This window comes from Amblyomma americanum, chromosome 1 (genome assembly GCF_052857255.1).
Source record: "Amblyomma americanum isolate KBUSLIRL-KWMA chromosome 1, ASM5285725v1, whole genome shotgun sequence".
Classification (NCBI taxonomy): Eukaryota; Metazoa; Arthropoda; class Arachnida; order Ixodida; family Ixodidae; genus Amblyomma; species Amblyomma americanum.
In genome coordinates this window covers 413,148,725-413,168,969 of record NC_135497.1, presented here as the reverse complement: position 1 = coordinate 413,168,969, position 20,245 = coordinate 413,148,725, and the positions used below count along the sequence as shown (strand labels likewise).

Here is a 20,245-nt window from a genome sequence, read left to right as displayed (position 1 = left end):
CACAAGGCAACCCCTTGGTAGCTAGCTGCCTAAATACTAAATGTATGTTACATGAAAACAATAAATACCGTATAATAGCCTTTCAGAGAGAGGACAATTGTCAAGACAGTGTTCATTGCACTATGCTTGAAGTGAGCTGAAGACAGAGAATGTAATACGCTAATGTTATTTTACCTGGAAATGGCATTGGTGTTAATTTTATTTTTTTAGTTTTAGTTAGTTTTGGCTACTGGTATGATTGAGGTCATAAGGCATTGGGTATACAGGGTGGCTAGTTTTTCTAGCACAATATCCTCTCCATCCTTCAACAGATCTGCTGTACCTGATCCCAACTAGCTGCTTCCCCCTTTGCATTGCTCCTGAGACTTTCTTAAATTGGTAATTGGTTGTTGGGGAAAGGAAATGATGCAGTATCTCTCTCACATCTTGGCAGACACATGAACAGCACCATAAGGGAAGGGATAAAAGAGGGACTGAGTGAAGAAAGCAAGAAAGAGGTGCCGTAGTGGAGGGCTCCGGAATAATTTCAACCACCTGGGGATCTTTAACGTGCACTGACATCGCACTGCACACGGGCGCCTTAGCGTTTCACATCCATCGAAACGCAGCCGCCACGGTCGGGTTCAAACCCGGGTACTCCAGGTCAGGAGCCGAGCGCCCTAACCAATGAGCCACCTGCTTCCTCTTTCGTTACTGGTGGGATGTCCCATTGCTGTGTGATACTGCCTATGTTATTTACGTCCTCAATTACATTGGCTACTGTATAGATTTGTGCAGAACCCTTCGGCTAATTTAACTACTTTATCCATATGATTGAGGTCATAAGGCATTGGGTATACAGGGTGGCTAGTTTTTCTAGCACAATATCCTCTCCATCCTTCAACAGATCTGCTGTTACCTGATCCCAACTAGCTGCTTCCCCCTTTGCATTGCTCCTGAGACTTTCTTAAATTGGTAATTGGTTGTTGGGGAAAGGAAATGGTGCAGTATCTCTCTCACATCTTGGCAGAAACCTGAACAGCACCGTAAGGGAAGGGATAAAAGAGGGACTGAGTGAAGAAAGCAAGAAAGAGGTTTTCACCTATGCCTAGTTTCCTCTTCACCACTTTTAGGCTACCTCTGTTCTTTAGAGCATGCTCGATTCTATCCACTTAAACTTCATAAGGTCAGTTACCCTGCGCTTACTGATTAACTCTGATAGCTCTGTAAGTTCTAATCTATGGGGTCTGATGCTTTCATGCTTTGGCGTTCCTTAATCAGATCTTTCATCTCCTGAGATAGCTTGCCGGTATCCTGTCTAACAATCCTACCGCCTACTTCTACTGTGCGCTCCGTAATCATAGCTGCGAGAGCATTGTTCATTGTCTGAACATTAAGATCGTCTTCCTTAGCTAAAGCCGAATCCTGCAGCGATATCCTGAATTCCTCTACTTTCCCTCCAGCCGCTAACTCGTTAATGTGCTTCCGCTTCACTAGTTTCTTCCGTTCTGTCTTCAAGTCTAAGCTAATACCAAGACCTTACTGTTCTGTGGTCGCTGTGGAATCTTGGGTGTAGCCAGAATTAAACCGCTAAGATTTTTTTTTTTTTTTTTTCAGAAAGGTTGTACCTTTGAAAGAACCAACTCACCCAAACGAAAGTACTAATTTAACTTCCCTGTCCACACTTCAACCCAGAGGCATTACGACAGGGGCCTTTCTTCCCCTCTCAACATTACTCACCCTCCACACAGACCGGAAGTTGGCTCGACTGCCCATCACTGCGCAAGTTCGCTGGCTCCTGGAGAAAGCAAGCCTGCCTGTCTCCTCTCAACCCTTCATCCCTTCCCTTCCCGCCAACACGCACTTCGCCACTCTACCCTGTCATATGGTCCCTAGTATGAAAAATGAGCGCAGGCAGCGCACTACAATCGTGTGGCAGTGACGAGAGTGCACACAACCAAAACTATACCACGAGAGAGAGCGCGTGGCCAGCAGCGCTATAGGAGATGCGCCAGCGTGGGCTGGTCTCAAGGCTTTTGTTTCAGTCTTCTGCTGTGTCTAATCCCATATGGCCTAAAGGACCATTCGAAGAGACGAAAATTGTGCAGGGTGAAAGGGTCACCGCGGATACACTGCTGGAGTGCCCGAGTGCGGCAGCTTCGCCCGCCCCGCTGTTCTTTGCAAGCCCCATATCCGTGCGCGCCACGCATACCGTAGAAATCGCTAACGTTGGGAGCACAGGTACAGAGGGCAGAACACATGTATATAACCAACGAACTGTGTGTTCCGCAGCTCCCAAAGTTGCTGCGACCAGGAAGGCAAAAAATGACAAATCCTACAAGTTTAACTCCACATGCTAACATCCAGACCATTTTTAACCAAATGTTATCGCTAGATATTGCGTTTTCAGGCCAATACACGCCCAGACCGTGTTGTAGGCAAGCGTTCAGCCTGCTGTACCGTCTTTGTCAAAAGTAACCAGGCAGGCGCGAAGGGCCCGAGAGCGGGAGTGTGGTCGTGAGGTGGCATGGCATTCGCCGGCGCTTGCTCCACCGCGACTGTTCAACAGCGTTGCCATTCGGCTGCTGAGGTCGCGGTATTGAATGCCAGCTTCGGTAGCTGCATTTCAGCGGAAGAGAAGTGCAAGACACTCGTGTGAAGTGCGATGTCAACGCAGAACCCCAGGGGGCCCAAATTCGAAGCCCTTCACTGCGGCCCCCTTCATTCCTATCTACATTTAAACATGTAACTACATGTAAACTACATGTAAACTATCTACATTTTATGTAAGCCCGTTCACGGCTAACTGTCAGCTACATCTTGATACGACCCAAACACGCACCGCATGGTGCTGCACTTCAGTTTTCCTATCCAAGAGCGCGGATCGCGACTGCAACGGCTCTCAATAATCGTCAACGAATTTCATCCAAGGCCTAACACTACCTTGCATGATCTTTTATCGTGTGCTTACTAACAGCCACGGGGCAAGTGCAGGATCATTTACGTGACAAGCGCGAGATCGTGCATGGCAAGTTAGTGAGCGCCGTTTAGAAACGGCACAAGATTTTACCGCAAACTCAGGGCAACAAGAAAATCTCTGGTTTTCGGATACTCGTTCGATACTTCGAGCCAAAAACATGCGGTACTCGAACAGCAGATTCTCTCACAAGATATTTGAAATTTTGATTATTTCCATAATAAACCTACTGACACTGAAGTGGAAGGACTGCGCAGCAAATGTTTGAAAGCACTGGTCTCTCACAAGATATTTGAAATTTTGATTATTTCCATAATAAACCTACTGACACTGAAGTGGAAGGACTGCGCAGCAAATGTTTGAAAGCACTGGTTTCTGTTTGTTTCCATCTTGTGACAGTTTTACAATGACCTTTTAGTGCATGTATGGCGAAAAAGTGAGCAAAAAAAATTGGCGGTGGTTTAGCTCTGGTTAAACCTGGAGTGACGCTAGCTGGCCGAGTGGAACTTCGTCACGTGACCAACCTCGTAATCAGCCACGGCGCCGCGCCGCCGGCAGCTGCTCCACACCACGTGACAGCGTGGCGGCGCAGCCACAGGGTAGCGGCGGCGCCACGCTGAAGGCTCGAAATCCTACCGTAATGTAGCTATTGCTACAAAACTCCATTTTGTAGCAGCAAGGACGTAGCACGATTTGCCATTTAGCACAACGCCCGCAGCAGTTCCACCATTGGGAGCACTGGGAGCTGTAGCGGAGGGCTCCGGATCAACATCAATATTGATCACTGAGGTTCTTTGATCTGCAGTGCACTGACATCGCAAAGCACACTGCCATTTTTGCATTTCACTTCCATCGAGATGCAGCCGCGGCAGCCAGGATTCAATGCCACGACAATGGGCTTGGCAGCCGAAGAACGCCGCAGCCATTAACCCACTGCGCCAGGCAAGCACACAGTAAATCCTTCCAGAAATGTAAGTGCACACAGCACATGCATAACACATCTGAAAGGGGACAACTACATTTCCATCTATGCAGTATTCCACCACACACTTTATTTCAGATGAATTAACTTACAAATCAACATGATATAGATTATGCTGTGGTTACCATGCTCCATGTACAATGTGACTAACGTATTATGAATTTCACATGATCCTTACAAAAAATTCAATACACAATCCTGAGACATGATCCCAATACGCAACTCCACAAGCCACAGCTCGTGCACTCAATGCATTCGTCATGATAAGGAACTCAACCAACTTGTGTGAACATGTTGGTTTTTATATTAGAGCATTAATTTGTTCAAAGAGGTGTAATCTGCCACTGGTTTTTGTGCTCTCCACAGCAAGCATTTCCACAAAAAATTTCTCCATAAATCAGTCAAATTTCATTAAGGCAAGACTCAGATGACATAAGTTGCTTGCATTTTCTCTTAACAAAACTAGACGAACATATGTATTTCGTTGGTTGCCCTTTAATCAATCATCATCATCACCATCATCACCAGCCTTACTACACCCACTGCAGAGCAAAGGCCTCTCCCATGTCTCTCCAATTAACCCTGCCCTTTGTGGGGATACGGTGGCCGCAGCTGGCAAACTTCTTAATCTCACCCGCCCACCTAACTTTCTGCCGACCACTGCTACACTTGCCTCCTCTTGGAATCAACTCCGTTACCCTTGAGGACTAGCGGTTATCTTGCTTTCACATTAATACCTTGCACTAAAAATGCAATGTGATCAAAATTACGCTTTACAGATTCCTTAAAATTAGGCACTGAGAGGTATACAAAATCCACATTCGCACAAAGTTATGCAGCCAAGGGGACACAAAGCGAAACAGTAACTGTCACTGTCAGGCACTAAATTAACTAAAGCCGATAAACTTTTTAGTGACTGCAGTAAGCAGGCATGTTTACACTGAAGACTAAGAGGCAGTAGTATACGTGCACAACTCCATTTGGTAGAATTATCTCAGCCAATGTGTGTTGCAAGATATTTTCATTAAATTTTCAGCTCAATCCACGCAATTGTGCATCCAAGGCGGTGACGACTGTTTCGAAACTAGGCACGTGCAAATAGCGGTTTTTTGGTTCTAAGCGAATATTTTGAATACTTCAGGCACACAATTGCACAATTTTTTGAACACACAAGACCACTACCTGAAAAAAAGAGAGAATGCATTGAACTTCATCACACCCACTGAAGCTGTGTCGACATCCTGCAAAACGGCCCACCGGAAATTCAGGGGTTGAGACACCAAACTTTCGGTTGGCGTGTTCTTTATTTCAAAAGTTGCGTATTTCCCCAGAACGCGTGATACACACTGCGCAATTCATATGAGTGCAGTAAATAATTTTTTATCGCATTATTTATACTGAGCGATTTCGGTTTCGGTTTCTGAGCGCCGGGGTGTGCTGCGACGTCACTGTCAGGGAAGAGCAGCAACCCTGGTCAGATGGGCCCCAAAAATTGTGACGCACGTATTTCTGCGTCGTCTGCTCCCGTACACGTGCTGCGCATAGCAGCGCCATTCGAAATCATGTGCCCGCGAACTTGCCAGGTACTGCGATATGCTAAGAAAAGCCAAGCGAGTGAGGCACGACACTGAGCCCTGAAACCAAGCGGCTCACTTCGGCCGATCTTAGTCGCCATACTGCGTACGCCAACGCGGTTTCAGCGTTCCATTTCGCTTTGCCACTCCGACACCGATGCTCGCCGGACATCTGTGTCAGTGGCCCGTAGCTGACCCTGGTCACATTACAGCGACCCGATGCCTCACTTTTCCTACCAACCAATACCCGTCTCTGTCTTCACTTCGCGCCGCCCGTGCAGCCGCGCTGTGAGACTGCTAAGGGTCCCGTGGCTGCTGATCACAATATCTGCTGCTTGTTTAGCAAACGTACAGTCCATGTATTCGCTAAATGAATGCTTCCAGACAATTGTACAGAATTCAGCATTTACCGCACGGGTACATAACTCCTCCAGGAATGCGCCCATGATGACGACTGCATCTCGGCGCTACTTCTTTTGTTTACATATCTGCATCTGTATACAGGCAGCAATTGTGCATTAGTTCGGCAGGAATTGCAAGCTACGTTCCACTTAGGCTAAGCAAGCTCATCTCTTTTGCGCTGGTTGCGGGTTTACCTGTTTGCGCAGTGCGATAACTTTGCAAGAATCGCCGAAAAATGCGAGCACCAGCCTGGGGAATACTTCATAGCCATGTTGTTGACAATGTGTAGGACCGGCATGTCAGACTCGTTGTAACTGCTTTTTGCTTTTTCCAATGTGTTCAGTAATTGAATTTAAATTGGTTTATCTAGAGGTATGTTCGCCACTCATTTGAGATAAACAAAATGATTTAATTTGTTGCCTTCAAGAGACGCTGACGTCTGTATACCTGCCGCCGCGAGCGTCTGCAGCATTGGTCGACACATGGGTCACACCGCCTAGCAGCAGCGCTTCCCGCTTGAAGTATTTGCGTCCTAAGATGTAAACCATCCTCTATTTAAGGTCACTTTTGTCAAAAGTACGATCGATGACCATATGTATCCACTAAAACTTGTGAACTCGCTCTCCACAATCGCCGATGTTGCACATACGAACCCGGCGGACTCGCTAGGCCTATATTCGTATTGCAGGTGAGCCAAAGAGTGAACATATGAAATGTAGTCGCTCGCTTCGCTTATTCGTATTATGGAGAAGGTGCAAACAAGAGAGCCATCGTCTCATAGACGTGAAGGGTTCGCTTGGCCACCGATATAAGGTGTCGGCTGGTGCATCAGCAATGGCATATATGCCGATCAGCACACCGACCACTGAGTCGCCCAAGCAGCGCCTCGCCGATGTCGCGCGTCGCCGTTCACGTCATGTTACTGTGCTGTGATGTTACTGCTGTTCACTGATATCGTTCCCAGGGCTCTACGTCACCACCTATAGCGCTAGCAATGGGCCTCCATTGTAAGAAAGAGCACTTCGGGACTCTTTGCAGCTCAATTAAAATATATTTTAAGCGTTTGTTGCATCCAATACTTTGCCGTGCGTGACCTTACATACAAAGAAAGCCCATAACAAGCTTACTATAGCCTCAAAATTTGATGTCCCAACCCCTTTATGGCAATGACTCCATAAACACCTTCATTAGAGGGAGACAAGTTTCATGGCAGCGCTCCCCCCACCCTCACTCTCCCACGCACTCCCCCCAGATCACAAATGGTTATAAAACATTTGTTTAGATATGATGGTATTGCAACATGCACAAAATATTATTGAGCAGTAGATTTTTGTGGTATCGTCAGAAATCCTGCACGGCCATAACCCTGCACTTTAAACAATGGCCAAACAGGTCCAACAGAGGAAAGGTATGAAGGAAACTTGGCACCCCCATTAAATGATTAGGTGGGGCAGTCGCTTCCTCCCACCCTTGTGCACACGCCTGTGCCTCCTAGGTGCACACTATGTGTGCCCAGTGCCACCCCACATCAGGCATCAGAGAGGGGCCCCGGTCACAATGTGCGTCGTGCTAGCTTCCTCTAGTGCTTGCGCCGTCGTGCTTGATTCGCGAATTTCAAGTGGCAAAGGGCGGCTGCGGCATCTGCGGTCTGCTCAAACTCGTTCCGCGGAAATAAAGAGAACCACACATGCTCTAATTACATAAATTTGGCATAGCGCAATCCACGGATGCTACGGCGATCCGATTTCGCAGGGAACCACTGCGCACGTGCCGATCACCCTGAGAACGCCACAAGATGCCAGGTGATGTGACTAACGTATTATGAATTTCACATGATCCTTACAAAAAATTCAATACACAATCCTGAGACATGATCCCAATACGTGATCCTCATTCATACTTGCTAAAACCGGGTCAAAAATGCAGGCTATGTCACTTTTCAAAGTAAAAAAATGTATAAACTGCCAAGCAAGCTTTTTTTGGCAGTGCAAAGACCTTCCCAGTCCCCTGAGAAGTTTACCTTTTGCAAATGCTTAATTTTTGGGAGATACAAAAACTTCCCCACTTAATGGAAATCTTAAGGAATTTCGAGATACTAATGATAATGCCTACTCTAAACGTTTGAAAGTCTTTGCTGGAGGAGCTGAAACTTCATCATCTGACAAGATTATGATGATATCTCCCTCAGGATCCTTCTCAGGGCTGCTCCTCCGCCTTTTGACAGGCAAATTTTGTCCCTTCGAGCCGTCTTTGGGTCTAGGACTCAATTTATCACAGTGAACAGGAAAGATGGAGACCTCGGGCATTAATATGGAGCCATTTTCAGTGCCATGTCTTTGTTGATCTTCAGCACCTAAACTCATGGACAGTTTGGATTTACCACTGGCAATGGGGACTGGACTGATGGTCACCCGAGGTGATTCACTGGCCACAGGAACCGCAGTGATGGTAAGCTCAGCTTTTCTCATCCTGGTGGTGGGAACTGGAATGATGGCCAGGTCAGCTGCAGCACTGCCGCCACAAACTGGACTGATGCTCAGCTGAGCTATCCTACTAGAGCCACCAGAGGGTCCAGAACTTAGCGGACGTTCAGGAATTGGCTTGATGGAAAGTTCAGATGCTGAATAAGAGCCACGTGTGAGTGCCAGGCCCGATCCACCTCCAGCAACTGGACTCTTCGAACTGTCTTCACCCGTTAGTGAGGCTGGTGAGCCAGCTGCGCAAAGGGGTTTGCACACTTCTCCTCCTCCCTCTTCTACACCTTGCTTACCTGAGAAAAGAATAAACCTCTAATCAGAGCACCATTTCTGTTACCATTTCTGTGAAGACACATTTGTACAAGCATCAGTGCACAGTAACTTCATGTCTTCTTTATGTCCCATATGAAGTAAAGGAAGTGTGCAAATGTGAATTAGCTTCCAAATTTCCCACCAATTAAAGGGCCTCTCAGCAGATTTGGACATTACAAATATAGAAGTGCAGTACATAGACCAGGCAGTTATGACTGCCTCTCTTAAAAATGAGAGCCATGCGCACTTCAAATAGCAGCGAAAACTCAAATTAAGCCCATTCACGATCTCCCTCGATAAATCTAATCTCGTCTACTCCACTAATGTGCAAGGCAAGGCTGAAACTAAAAAGGCAAAAGCATTTCATTGGCCCATCGTTCTAACCGATGGGTTAATGGTGGATGTAGAACGGCACTTCCAGTGATGTGATCATTTTCCCGTTGTGCTCTTGCTTTTTCTTAGTGCCCTTCATTGCTGTACATTAAAAAAAAGGCTTTTCAGTTTCTTCTCCTAGTCCATGTCTTCTGTGCAGTCTGTGTGCACGACTGTTTACTGTTTGACTATTTCTTTCTATGTCAGCACCCCACCAGGCAATCGTCCCTGTAGAAAACAAAAGTTTACATAACTCCATTTCGAGTCCATTGCTCACACACTGCCATGCTCTCCTACCCTGCATTTTTTGTAATCGTGTCCCACTAAGAGGACAGCCCACAATAATGCATTTGCACATTGAGACACCTGCACAATGTAATAATGTCATACTAATGTAATGTACTACTGTCTCTGAACTATTTTGTCAGACTAGGATACAGTCATGACCATCAAAAATGGTTCATGAATTCTTAATATAAGCAACTACAGTGCCAAGCTAAATCAAAGTTACACTGCAGCTCCAGAAGTGGAAGCATTGCTTAAATTAAAAAAGCAAGCCTTGTGTGCTTTGTTAGTCAGGCTAGGTGAATGATGAAACTAGGTTATTTGCACTGTGCACTGTAACTGCACAAACATACCCTTTAATGCATGAATGCATTTATCGCCTGCAGTGCCACTTAATCATTCCTGAAAGATTTTTCCATCCTGCTAGATTACTAGAAAACTCCCGAAAATAAAATACACCAGAACGAATTCTAAGTCCCATCAGGCTTCAAACCTATATCCCTTGGGTGTGCAACGAGAACCATGAGTGACACTTTAAACTACTTGGTTATCGTTGCAGTGCGTCTCTGCACGTCTCAAGGATGCATTTGCACTTGTAAAAATCAATGGCTGGCTTTAAGGGGAGATGTAACAATTAAAACTATTTTGTTATTTCTACATGAAATGTAACCAAATTTGGTATAGGTACATAACTTTGTACGCACATTTAAGAACATTTCATTTTAGGGTGTTTGGGGTAAAAATATCGTTTTTGGGGCTAGCATTACCAGTGTCCGCAAACACCAGAAAACCAGTGAATTGCCTTAAGTAGTAAGCAGTTAACTCATTTTGAATAATCAACCTTTTAACTAGTAGAGTTAGGCACCGAGTTGCAATTAGATATGTACACGGTCATTAGTAATAGCCATATCAGTTTTAGAATTTCGAAAACACGATTACAATCACTTCTGTCGCTCGACAAAATCTGACTGCATCGTGCGAAAATACATGCGCTTTTGAACGCATGCAGGCAAAGTAAACCCACAGTGCACGTAACTAGTCGAAAAAGCCAAATTTAGTCAAGCCACAGCGCCAAGGATAATCGCGTTTTCGGAATTCTAAGAACTGATATGGCTATAACCATCAACTAGCTACAAATCTCTAACTACAACTAGGTGCCTAACTATACTAGCTAAAAAACTGCGAGAAACAATACATAATTTTACTGAAGTCTAGTGAGCGATTTAATGTATAGCACGCACATTGAATATTTCTGCATCTCAGGTGCTGCGTAAATTTCCAAGTTAATTTTTATATACACTGGGAACACAGTCCGACGCGTTCCTGTAAACAATAGGTTTGCAGCAACTTCAAAAGGGGTTGACGTCATTGGAAGCCCTCGTGTGAATTACAAACCGCATAATGTATGATAATGACGGGGGCATAACTGGCTAAAGATAATAAAAAAGTGAGGAAAAAAAAATTGGAGGACGCTTAAGCTTCATCTTTAAGAGGGGGACGCGAAAGCATGTTGCAGTCTTGCCAAGGAGTCCACGGAACAACATAGTCCCTTCAGCACCCCGCCTTTCCCGTTGGACAATTTAAGGATGGAGAATTTAAGGAGGGGAAATGACGCCTGTCCCTCATATTTTGGTGGACACCCCAACTGCCCCTTAAGGCAAGGAAAATTAAATGAAAATTGGTTTTAAGGAAAGCAAATTATGCCTATCTCACATATCGCACATATCTCAGTGGACACATATACTGAGCCGTAAGGGAAGGAACATTTCTGATGCGCAACAGACAATTACAGCTACGCATTCCGGTAAGCATTAATTAGGTTTGCAGCTGCTTTGAAAGGGGTTGACATCATTTGAAGCCCTCGTGTGAAGTGCAAACCGCATAATGTATGAAGCACGTTCCTTCTCCTCGCGTTTGTTTCCCGGTAAAGATTACGGTTGCGTTTTCGTGTCATCGTTGTAAGCAAAAAACGCCAGGCTAAAAATTGAATGCCAACAGCATATCTCCATAGAAATCAGGCATACAGCATACAGTTCAAGTACATTTCACTTGTCTCTGGTTTCACTCTTTCTACAGCCACGTGTGTGAGTTTTCAAGTGACGTCGCAGTGGGTAACTGGGTGTCGTTTTACAGCTTCGCTGTCCAACTACCTTACCAGTGTGGATTGGAGCGACATTTTTTTTATTTAGCCTGGCGTTTTTTGCTTACCACGACACGAAAATTTCCTTGGTCGATTGAGACATACAGCTTCGCTGTAAAATATATTTGCATTCATGGTCATCTACGTATCTATGTGTATTAGTGTGAAGCTCTCTACGCTTACAGTATCGTGCTTCACGCCTGTGCATTATTACGTCGGCATCTCAAAGCGGTCAGTCAGCCCGTTGGCTCGGAGCCGATCGAGAAACAGCTATCGAATGACCCCATATCCCGCGGAACGCCAGTTTCAACGCGGCGCAGAACGCTCTTCCCCTAGTCACGACAGAAACATGGGTGCTTTGTATTTCGCACGAGGAACTCGTCGTCGACCCTTCAACCTCTGGGAGCGGAGCTTCCCGACCCGCCGGAGCTATGCGGCTTATTGGCCGCAGCCATGGTAGCTGCGTGACGTCTGAAAGACTCGAACACATAGCCACTTCTCAACTTGTACACGCAGGCACAAGCGACAGAGGATGATGCGAGCATGCAAAAATTGCTGGGAAGGGCTCTCCAACCTTGTCACGCGATTGTGGGTCCTTGCTGCGTATAGAAGTGTATTATTTGGCTCGGGTTTGCATGACAACACAACGCAGTTGAGCGAGTTGATGAGCTCTCCTCGGAAGATATTTTGAGTCCCATTAAGAGCAGAACATGACAGTGTTATCCGGTCACCGCTTCTCAGCAGCCGCAATCGGCAGCCACTCGCGGGAAGGGGGTGCCAGTTCTGTGCACTGACAGCAACTGCTCAACGCACAGCACCAAGAGGGATGGGATGGATCCCGCAGCAAAAATGCAGCCATGCTCTAGCATCCCCGATATCTCGTTTATCTCACCTTTATGGTGCCATGCTATGGTCTCGATTGCAAGTTGAGCAGTCCACTTCGGATTTTAAGAATTTTAAAATAGGTCAGCCTAAATCATGTTAATACAGTAACCATCCTTGGGCTAGGAATACTGTTCTCACGATACCCTCCTCCTCCCTCTGTAAACAACCTCTGGATGCTTCTGGTTGTAACCACCCACCAGTTATGCACTACTCTACTCGCATCATCCCTCCTCCTCCCATGGTAACCACCCTCCCAGTGGTTCCCATGGTAATGCATCCACCTGTTACGCAGACGATTACTACAACATACTACTTACTACGACGTGAAACCCAAGAACCGAAGCTTAACAGCTGTCACTGTAAAAGAAGTTGGCCATAGCGATGAAAGAAGGAGGAGACGAAGAAGGGGTCAAAGGAAGCAAAAAAAGGTCTACGCGGCAATTTTGTCCAGCACCATGAATGCCAGGACAAAGCAACAGCTGCCGCAGCTAAGAGAAAGCAGGACTGCCTTCACAAACAGTGGATGAGAGCCAAGAAATGAGGACTGTCTTATGCCACGGCATCTACAATATGTAGTACAGCCATGCCTTCACGACGCCCTTGGTCGTGGAGGAAGCTTGACCGGTGGACGAGGTTTCACAAAAAGTTGATGATCACTTGGTCACCATCCTGAGCGACAGCACAAGCAAGTGCAATGAAATGCGTGCATAAAATTGTGGTTCCTTTATGCACGCAGCAATAACCGGGTGAGGGCGGGAGTCCATGGAGGAAGGAGAGAATGCTGGAATCGGCGTCTTCCACGTGACTTCTGCGAAGCAAACGAATGGGAGTTCTCGCTGATGCTCGCTGCACATCTTTGTCTCGGTTTTTCCGTGTCCTTTGCGTCACGCTCTGTGCAATTAGCTGCAGCCATAGCAATCAATTATGCGGTGCACCCCAGTGTAGAGACTTGGAAATGCCATCCATTTGCAGCAATTACCACAACGAAATGCTTCAAGAGGAGATTGAAACCATACATGAAGTCGACGCTGGTGCATTATTTAAACAGAACATCGCCAACAAGCACGCACAATGGTTCGCAGTTTGTAACTTGTGGTCGGAACACTAGAAAATTGGGTAATGTACATGCACTCATCCTGGCGACTTTTGCCAGGGGGGTGAAAACTTCCTATACCTCCTAGCAGGCACGAATTACAGATGGTAGTGCCAATTCTTTCACATACAATCATAGTGAATGGTGTACGAGTTATCGCCATAACACTGGACGACCGAAACACGTGGACGCGGGGGGTGTTCGCATGGCATCTGTTTCATGCATGGACTGGTGCAAAATCGGGCCTGCTAGGGGTGATAGACGGATGTATCGTTGTCCACCTGCTCTGTGTGTGGCTGCGCGCCGTGCTTTACTTGGGCTTCCGTACACCCTTTCTTTGCTGTTGTGGCATGTTAATATTGGCTGTGCTGCTCGTCAGTAATGGCCACCGCAGCGCTAGGCCAATGTATGAAGAACAGTGAACAAATTTTCCATGGTTTAATTGACAAATATATCCTTCCCATTACTTTCGATCTAAGAGGTATTTCTCAAAATACACTGTATGTCAATGATACAGCATTCCATACAATACAGATAATGTGTTTTGACACACCAGAGGTGTTAAGTTTATCTCGAACGGTACAGCCGACATTTTCAATACGTCATTTCGTACATGATTCATGCAAATACATGTGTGATCATTCCTGCACACTGTTCATGCCATACAGAAGGTTCATTCTGAGCACAGTGAGTGCATGCAGCTGTTACGGACGGCGGCAGCCTGTCTGGATTAGCAACATCGGCAGCAAGTCTCGCCTGCTGGCAGTCAACACGTATGGTTCTTCGGGGTGGCTCTGAGCCACGCGATGGTGATCGCTCCCCCGCTTCCCACCAAAAACCACGCGGAGTGGACCCAGGTGTCAGCTGGTTACAATTAGCAAGCGTCGCCCTGTTGGATTATGGGAACCGAGGGAGCGGAGGCCTGAAAGACGCCGCCACAGCGAACGAGTGGCAGTTACCTTCCCCAATAGTCGCGACTATGTTGGGGGAACAAAGGGGCCTCGTTTCTGGTGGAAGACGGTGTGCCGAGTACAGCAGCGGGCTGGCGGTCATCGTCCGCAATCTTCGCAAGCATCTCACAGGACGAACAACACCTTTCGGCTTCTCGACCCGACCTTGCGATCTAGCCTGACGCATCGGCTGACATCTAATGAAGAACAGGTGTGAGCAGTGCGTGGGAACCTTCGGCTGGCCAGATAACATCCCCTTCCGCAGTCGACGTGAACCCGACAGCATCCTCCCCTCTCCCAGGCTCAACATGTGACGCGGACGTGTGCCTATGTGCCGTGGTGTGTCTGTGCATGTGAATGAAAGTTTCAGACCACTCCCACCCCGGCAAGGGCGCCTTCAACCTAGGGAATTTAGGGACGAAGAACAGTATAAAACTCAACAGCGAGTGCAGTGAAAATCATCCTCCATTCTGATCTTTGTACAGTTCTACTGTACAGTTTCCTTCTTAAGGGGGGACACGAGTCTTTGGGACCAAAAAATGACCAAAAAGTCAAATTTTCGAAAATGAAATTTTCGAAATCTGCAACTATTAATCTCCAGTTTCATGAATTTTTGTCTCCCAGAAATCAATATTTTTGCCATATTACGAAATGTAAATCACCGCATCACCCGATTTTGTGCATGAGCAGACGATAAAAAGGTGGATTTTCTACTCCACGGAACGCTCGTTTCAGCGCACTGATCGCAGCCATCTTGGTCTCGTTTTAAAGAAGACTCTCTACGCTTCAATTTCCCACCACTTGTGCTTGCATGCCCTGAATGGCCGCGGAGAAAAAGAAGCGCAAACAACAAAGAAAGCACGAGGTCAGATTCGCTGATATGAGCACGTAACTGAAACGAGCCCTCCCATTGGCGGATTCTCGCATGCTTCGTCTGCTAGGCTTGCTGCTGGTCACTGGCAGACGCGTCCCCGGCGCCATTTTGTTGAAAGAAGAGAGACCGACGCATAACGATGTCGCCTAAATTCCACTCGTGGCACAAGTTCGGTCAGAGGAAAAGAAATAAGCGAGTCAACAACCTCCCTTTACGCCCTGCATCATCGGAAAGCACCGATAATGCGCAAGAGCCAGCGGCCGGTGAAGAAGCGCTGTCGAAGTAAGCCTGACGAGCTCGGCGACAGCTACGCACAGCGGCCGCATACGCTGCGACACCAGGATGCTACAGCGTTCGGAATTGCTCGAAATCGAAGCGAAAGCTGAAGAAAAGCTACAAGCTCTCGATTCGACTTCAGCAACGCAGAGGAAACAGGATTTCATCGGCAACTGCGACGATCACTTGCTTCGAGACGGCAACGGCAGTGTAGACGATACTGCGTTCACTGTTGTGAATCTGGAATCTTTCACCGAACTGCTGAGTGCCGTCAAGTGCAAGGTGTGTGGCGGAAACGTGGACATTTCTAAAGGTGATCGTGAATACGGTTTAGCCGTGAGGCTCGCTCTCTTGCGCGTGAACTGCGGCGAGATTTCATCTGCATGGAGTTCGCCGCACGCTCAAGGGAGCCAAAAAATAAGGCCATTTACTGTGAATACAGTAGAACCCCGCTGTTACGTTCCTCACTGCTGCGTTTTCCCGGCTGTTACGTCGTTTTCGTCCGGTCCCGGCATAGCTCCCATAGGATCCAATGTATTGGGTACCCCGCTGTTACGTTGTAGCTGTGAAAACGTTCCCTCATGATACGTCGCAACCTGGCACCCCGAACCCGGCCGGGCAACGCGCGCCAACCGCCATTTTGACGAGTCTTGGCCAGGCTTGGCTACGGAATTGGCTACAAGACCATGGCCTCCGAGATCACCCCTTGCACGCGCGTGGGTAATCTCGGAGGCCATAAAAAGCCGCACGCGAGTTGGAGAGATTGCCACTAGATGGCCACTGCCTCGTCAGCCGAAGCGAGTAAATCCCGCGGGCCCGCAGCAATCCAGTCTTTCTTGTTTGTGCGGTTCAACCCATCCGAGTCGTCCGTGTCCTTCCGTTAACAGCTACGCTGCCTACGCCTCATCAGGCCTCGCTAACCCAGTCTTCCTTGTTTGTGCGGTTCAACCCATCCGAGTCATCCGTGTCCTCCCGTCAACACCTACGCTGCCTACGCCTCGTCGGGTCTCGCTAACACCGCGAGCGATTTGTCGTGCTTTGATGGCGTCGCGCAAGCGCAAGGCGCTTTCCCTCGAGGAAAAGCTGGATGTTCTCAATGCAGTCGACAGGCAGCCAGCGTGGAAAAGAGTCGACATCGCCAAGGATCTTGGTCTGCCACCCTCGACGCTTAACAGCATCGTCTCGAAGCGTGCCGAGATACAAGGGAATGCCGCGCTCTTCGGCCCGAAAGCTAAGCAGGCTCGTGGCGCCAATTATGGAAACCTCGACGAGTCGCTTCTTACTTGGTTTAAACAAGCTCGCGCTGCCGTTGTTAACTTCGACGGCAGCATTTTGCACGAGAAGGCGATGGAAATAGCCGACCGACTGGGCATCAGTGACGTGACTTTGTGGCGTCAAATGGCTGGATCGACCATTTCCGGAAGAGGCACGGCATCGCGTATAAGACGGTATCCAGGGAAGCAGCAAGTGTAAACTTGGAAACAGTCGACGATTTGAAGGCCACACTATCTGCCATAATTGAGGGGTATGAGCCTCGTGACATTTACAATGCCGACGAAACGGGTCTTTTCTTTCGGGTGCAGCCATCCAAGTCGTTAAGCCTGAAGGGCAAAGCATGCCACGGAGGCAAATGCAGCAAAGAACGATTGACAGTGCTCCTTTGCTGCAACATGGATGGCTCGGACAAGCTGAAGCCATGGGTAATCAGAAAATACCGAAACCCACGGTGCTTAAAGAACATTCGCCTGCTGCCATGTCACTATAGAAGCAACAGTCGTGCATGGATGACGGGTTCTTTGTTCGAAGAATTTCTTCCGTTACTTCAACAACAAGATGGGCTCCCAGTGCAGGAGTTGTGTCCTTTTTCTGGACAATTGTGCTGCCCACCCGAGAGACCCGTCGTTTCTTCGGAACGTTAAGCTTGTTTTTTTTCCTGCAAACACTACAAGCCACTTGCAGCCGTTGGATGCCGGCGTCATAAAGAACTTAAAGCACTCGTACAGGAAGTCCATCGTAAAGCGCTGTCTGGCGCGTATTGATCGCGGACAGCAGCCTACGATCGTTTCAATACTGGACGCTATGCACTACGTCGCTTCAGCGTGGACTGCAGTGAGCGCGTCAACTGCACAGCACTGCTTCGCGCGGTGTGGCTTTCGCATGGACGGCGGAGAGGAAACTGCCACAGAAGCTGAAGAGACGGAAGCAGCCTCTCATGATCAAGAGCTGAGTGAAGCTTTGAATGCGCTGGGTGCCACGGGAGTCACATATGACGACTACGTCACCGTGGATGCTGCTGTCGGGACATCCGAGTGTCAGAGTATCGCCAAGATCGTTGCAGACTCGGTCGCGAGTGAAGCCTCAGACTGTGATGACGACGAGGAGCACGAGCCACATGATTCCGGGGAGTTGGCGGACCCGAGCTTTGGAGAAGCCGTCACGGCTCTGGACCTCCTCCGCAGGTACGTCGCACCTCAAAGCGACGTTGAGAGCAATGCGGCTTTCCAGGCCATCGAGAAACGCGTGGTGTTTTTCCAGCGAGCGGAAAAAACGGCAATCGACCATCCTCGATTTTTTTAAGACCTAAGCTCACTTGATGTCGAAATAAATTGTTTCAAGGCAAAGCTGCACTGTTTTCATTAATTTTCGGACCTTTCCTCACTGTTGCGTTTTTCCGGCTATTACGTTTTTTTTTCGCGGTCCGGTGAAAAACGTATGAACAGGGTGGCACTGTATTCTTGCTGCACGGGCAATACAAAGTACGGGAAATCGGCAAACCGCACTGAACGATGTCTTTGCAGTAATGAATATTTCCCATAGAGGGCTTCACAGTAAAACCTGGCAAGGTTACATGAAAAACAAGCTGACGCCCGCGACAACATGCGCAGCCGGAAAAGTGATGATGGACAGCGCCCGTTCCGTTCGCGAGCTCTACACAGAGTTGCGCTTAAACAACCCTGGAAATATCGCTGTCTCGTTCGACGGTTCGTGGATGACCCGGGGTCATTCATCGCACATCGGTGTGGCCGCAGTGATTGAGCTGTTCACTGGGCTTGTACTGGACTATGTTGTGTTCAGCAACATCTGTGCGGGGTGCAAGCGCGGGCCTACGGAAAGTGACCCATCGTATGAGGCAAGGAAGAGCAGCCACAGGTGTCAGAAAAACACGGAAAAAAAATCTGGCGAGATGGAAGTGCAGGCTGCACTTGTCATGTTTCAAAGGTCATTAGAGAAACATGGCCTTCGATACACGACAGTTTTGTGTGATGGAGATAGCCGCACATTTCTGGCACTGCAGGAGCCTGATGTGTATGGTTTTATAAAAGTGCAGAAAGAGGACTGCACAAACTATGTGCAAAAGCGCATGGGCACGGCCCTGCGCAATGTGATTGCTAAGCACAAAGGTGAGGGAACAGAGAGCCTCAGTGGCAAAGGCAAGCTCATGGGCGACCTTGTCAACAAGTTGACTGCATACTACAGCTGGGCTCTGAAGTCTCACACCGGAGATGTCGAAGCAATGCAGCAGGCAGTGATAGCCACGTATTATCACGTCACATCAAATGATAATGTGTCAAATCAGAGCCTGTGCCCAACGGGCCCAAGCTCATGGTGCCGCCAAAATGCTGCCGCAGCAAAGGGAGAGCCCACTCCGAAGCACAGATATAGCTTGCCGTCGCATGTGTGCAAGGCACTTATGCCAATATATCAGCGCTTGGCAGACCGAAAGCTGCTGGAGCGTTGCCAGCGAGGAAAAACTCAAAACAGCAACGAGAGTTTGCACTCGCTAATATGGTCACAGGCACCAAAGGAGCGCCACGCATCATTATTTGCGGTTCAAGCCGCTGTTGCAGAGGCTGTTGTCCGTTTCAATGCAGGCAGTCTTCAAGCGTCTTCCCAAATACTCAGCGAGCTGGACATTAACCTTGGCCTAAGTAACAGGAAGAGGATGGCTGAGAAGGATAGGCGACGAACAACCGAGTCTATGCGCAAACGGGCCTCTTCTGCAAGTGTGCAACGGGCACTGCAAAAGCGGCACTCTACCCACAAGCAGCAGTCAGACTACATGCCTGGTGCTTATTAGCCCCCAGGAAATATAAATATGCAGATATCATCATGAATATTCAATAAAATGGGGCCCATTTGGGTTTTTCTCATTTTTCTCAATTCGCAAATTTTTGCCACCCGGCTGTTTTGGGACAATGATATCTCTGCATCTAGAGCAGATAAAGATGTAATTTTTTTTGCTAAAAGAGGCTTAAGGTGCAGGGGTTGCAATGTTCAAGACAGAATTCCCCTATCAGGCTTCAAAAATTAATGATTTTGCAAGCTTTTGAATGCTTGACAAGCACATTTTGAACATTGATGTTCAAAGTTTCATTAAATTACACACATGGATAAAATGGAAAAACTGCCTTGAACATTGCGTTCTCTATTCATTAGGATATGTAGCCATGCTTAAAAAATTAATTTTTGCCAAGCCATTTTCACTGTAGCGAGGTACTAATAGTGACTAATTAATGTGATGTAACTTTGGTAATAACTAGCTTAGAAAAAAAGAAAGGCATATTTGAAATCAGCACAAAAAACTTGGCAACGCAGTTATATTTCATTATTATTGGCATAGAAATAATGAAAATAGCTTTCAGACCAGTGTCCCCCCTTAATGGAGT

The 20,245-nt window shown here is 47.6% G+C and overlaps 1 protein-coding gene across 3 annotated transcripts in view; it reads right to left on the bottom strand.

Moving 5' to 3' along the window:
- LOC144115821 (uncharacterized) overlaps window positions 1–20,245 on the bottom strand; it is a 115,616-nt gene that overhangs the window by 6,682 nt on the left and 88,689 nt on the right. For all 3 annotated transcript variants that reach the window (XM_077650321.1, XM_077650322.1, XM_077650323.1), the window contains one exon: window positions 8,295–8,684. In XM_077650321.1, the coding sequence (XP_077506447.1) occupies window positions 8,295–8,684 (390 nt within the window). The remainder of the gene's footprint in view (window positions 1–8,294; window positions 8,685–20,245) is intronic.